At 33.4% G+C, this 1,907-nt stretch overlaps 1 protein-coding gene across 1 annotated transcript in view; it reads right to left on the bottom strand.

The window, feature by feature from the left end:
• The window catches only part of LOC118444913 (uncharacterized), an 8,872-nt gene extending 6,965 nt beyond the window's left edge, over window positions 1–1,907 (bottom strand). Inside the window, exon 1 of the mRNA XM_035873693.2 lies at window positions 1,573–1,907. Coding sequence (XP_035729586.1) covers window positions 1,573–1,665 — 93 coding nt within the window. The 5' untranslated portion in view covers window positions 1,666–1,907. The remainder of the gene's footprint in view (window positions 1–1,572) is intronic.

The raw sequence follows: 1,907 nt of genomic DNA, 5'->3' as shown, positions 1-1,907 counted from the left end.
CAACGTTTTCCCGGATTTTTCTACAAACGACGTCTTTCATTCTTCGTGTGTGTTCGCATCGGAAGCATTCTAAATATGCAAGCATATATATATATATTTAAGGATAAAAAGGGGGAACGGGAAGAGGGAAATCGACAGATGGTGAAGTTGACGATGGGGAAGTATGGTTGAGGTTGAACGACGGTTAGGAAGGTGAGTGAAAGGTGTGAATATGGGATTGGGTACTGCGTTTCTTAGAGCGCAATTAAAAAACGATTTTTCAGCGAGAGAAGAAAACAAAAATGTGCTGCACGTTTAATGTACTTCCGAAGTACCGACGAACGAACCGTGTGTGTCACTGCTTCTAGTAAATTTATTCCTTTGCAATACGGAAAATCTTTTTTGCAATATCGTATTTAGAAAAGTAAAAAAAAAAAAAGATAGAAAAAGATAAAGAGAGAGAGAGAGAGGACAAAAAAATAAAAACAAAAAGAAAGAAAAGAAAATAGTAGAAGAATAAATTCCCGGAAGAAAAAAAAAGAAGAATTAAAAACGAACCGTTCGCAATGAATATAAACGGAAGAGAAAGTGACGAAATTAAAGGGAAAAAAAAAAAAGAAAAAAAAATGAAAAATAAATAAATCAATCAATCAATAAATAAAAAAAAAAAATAAATAAATAAATAAATAAAAAATCAAAAAAGAAAATCCCCCGGCGTCGGATAAAAAAGTCGCTCTATGTTGTTCATAGAATATAACAAGCGTGCATCTTTCTTTCTTCGTGAATATAGGTTTGTTGTGAGGGTGACGACAACGCTTTCGAAATAGCATAATAATAATAATATATATAATTATTGATATAATTATAATAATAACAATAATAATAATAATAATAATGATAATAATAATAATAATAATAATAATAATAATAATAATAATAATAATAATAATAGACAAACACCAGATATATAAGGCAGTGGTTATTCGCAGTTATAGTTGCGGTGAGCAGTCGTGAGGGAGATGCCCCCAAAAGCTACGTGTTAGCCAAAGTTAATTCGAAGAATGAGGATCATGTCGAATCACGATTTTTTCTTCTTTCTTTTGTTTTTTTTTTTTTCTTTTCTTTTTTTTCTTTTTCTTTATAAAAATTAATAACAAGGCAAGAGTAACTAATTGACTATTAACGAAGAATCATATCGTCATCGACATGTCGTTCTCCTTCGTCAACCTTGTAGGTTAGCAGCATTAAAGAGTTCGAGCTTGCATCAAAGTACCACGTAAAGGGAGAAAATTATGTCCGAGTATGTGTGATATAAAATGATGATCTAAGAGAAAAAGAGAGAAAGAGAGAGAGAGAGAGAGAAAGAGAGAGAAGGAAAAAAGAGAGAAAAGAAAAAAAAACAGAAAAAAGATTAAAGAAAGAAGAAGACGAAGAAGAAAAGAGAAAAGGAAAACATTACTTTACAATAAAATATCGGACAATGCATGCATAAAGAAACAATTGTTATAACTAATTTTACTATTTTTATATAACGTGATGCTTCTGATGCAAACTCGAGACTGGGTAAAAAACTGGTTACAATAATGAGTCTACCTGTCCGCAGCTGTCTGTGTAGACGACACAGTGAGCGTTTTGGGGGACCACGTGGGCCCCGACAGTGGCTAAGGCTGCTAAGGCGATCCACATGCAGCAAACGAGGCAGTGTTCGTACGGTATTTTTTTTCAAATATCGGTAGTTGTTTCGTTCGGTCGTTCGTTACCAGATCCGATCGAGAATTCGGTGGAGAAGAAGAAGACACCAAAAAACAAAGGAGGTCACGTCGAACGTGTCCTCGGGAGGTTCACCCAGGTACATGGTAGATTTTTTTTTTTCCATTTCATTTTCATGTTTTTTGTTTCGATTTTTTTTTTTGTTCGTTTTGGTTTTT

The sequence above is a fragment of the Vespa mandarinia genome, chromosome 1 (assembly GCF_050613455.1).
Source record: "Vespa mandarinia isolate Hongniang chromosome 1, ASM5061345v1, whole genome shotgun sequence".
NCBI lineage: Eukaryota > Metazoa > Arthropoda > Insecta > Hymenoptera > Vespidae > Vespa > Vespa mandarinia.
Note: the sequence above shows the minus strand (reverse complement) of the source record. Positions and strands in the feature narration are given on the sequence as shown.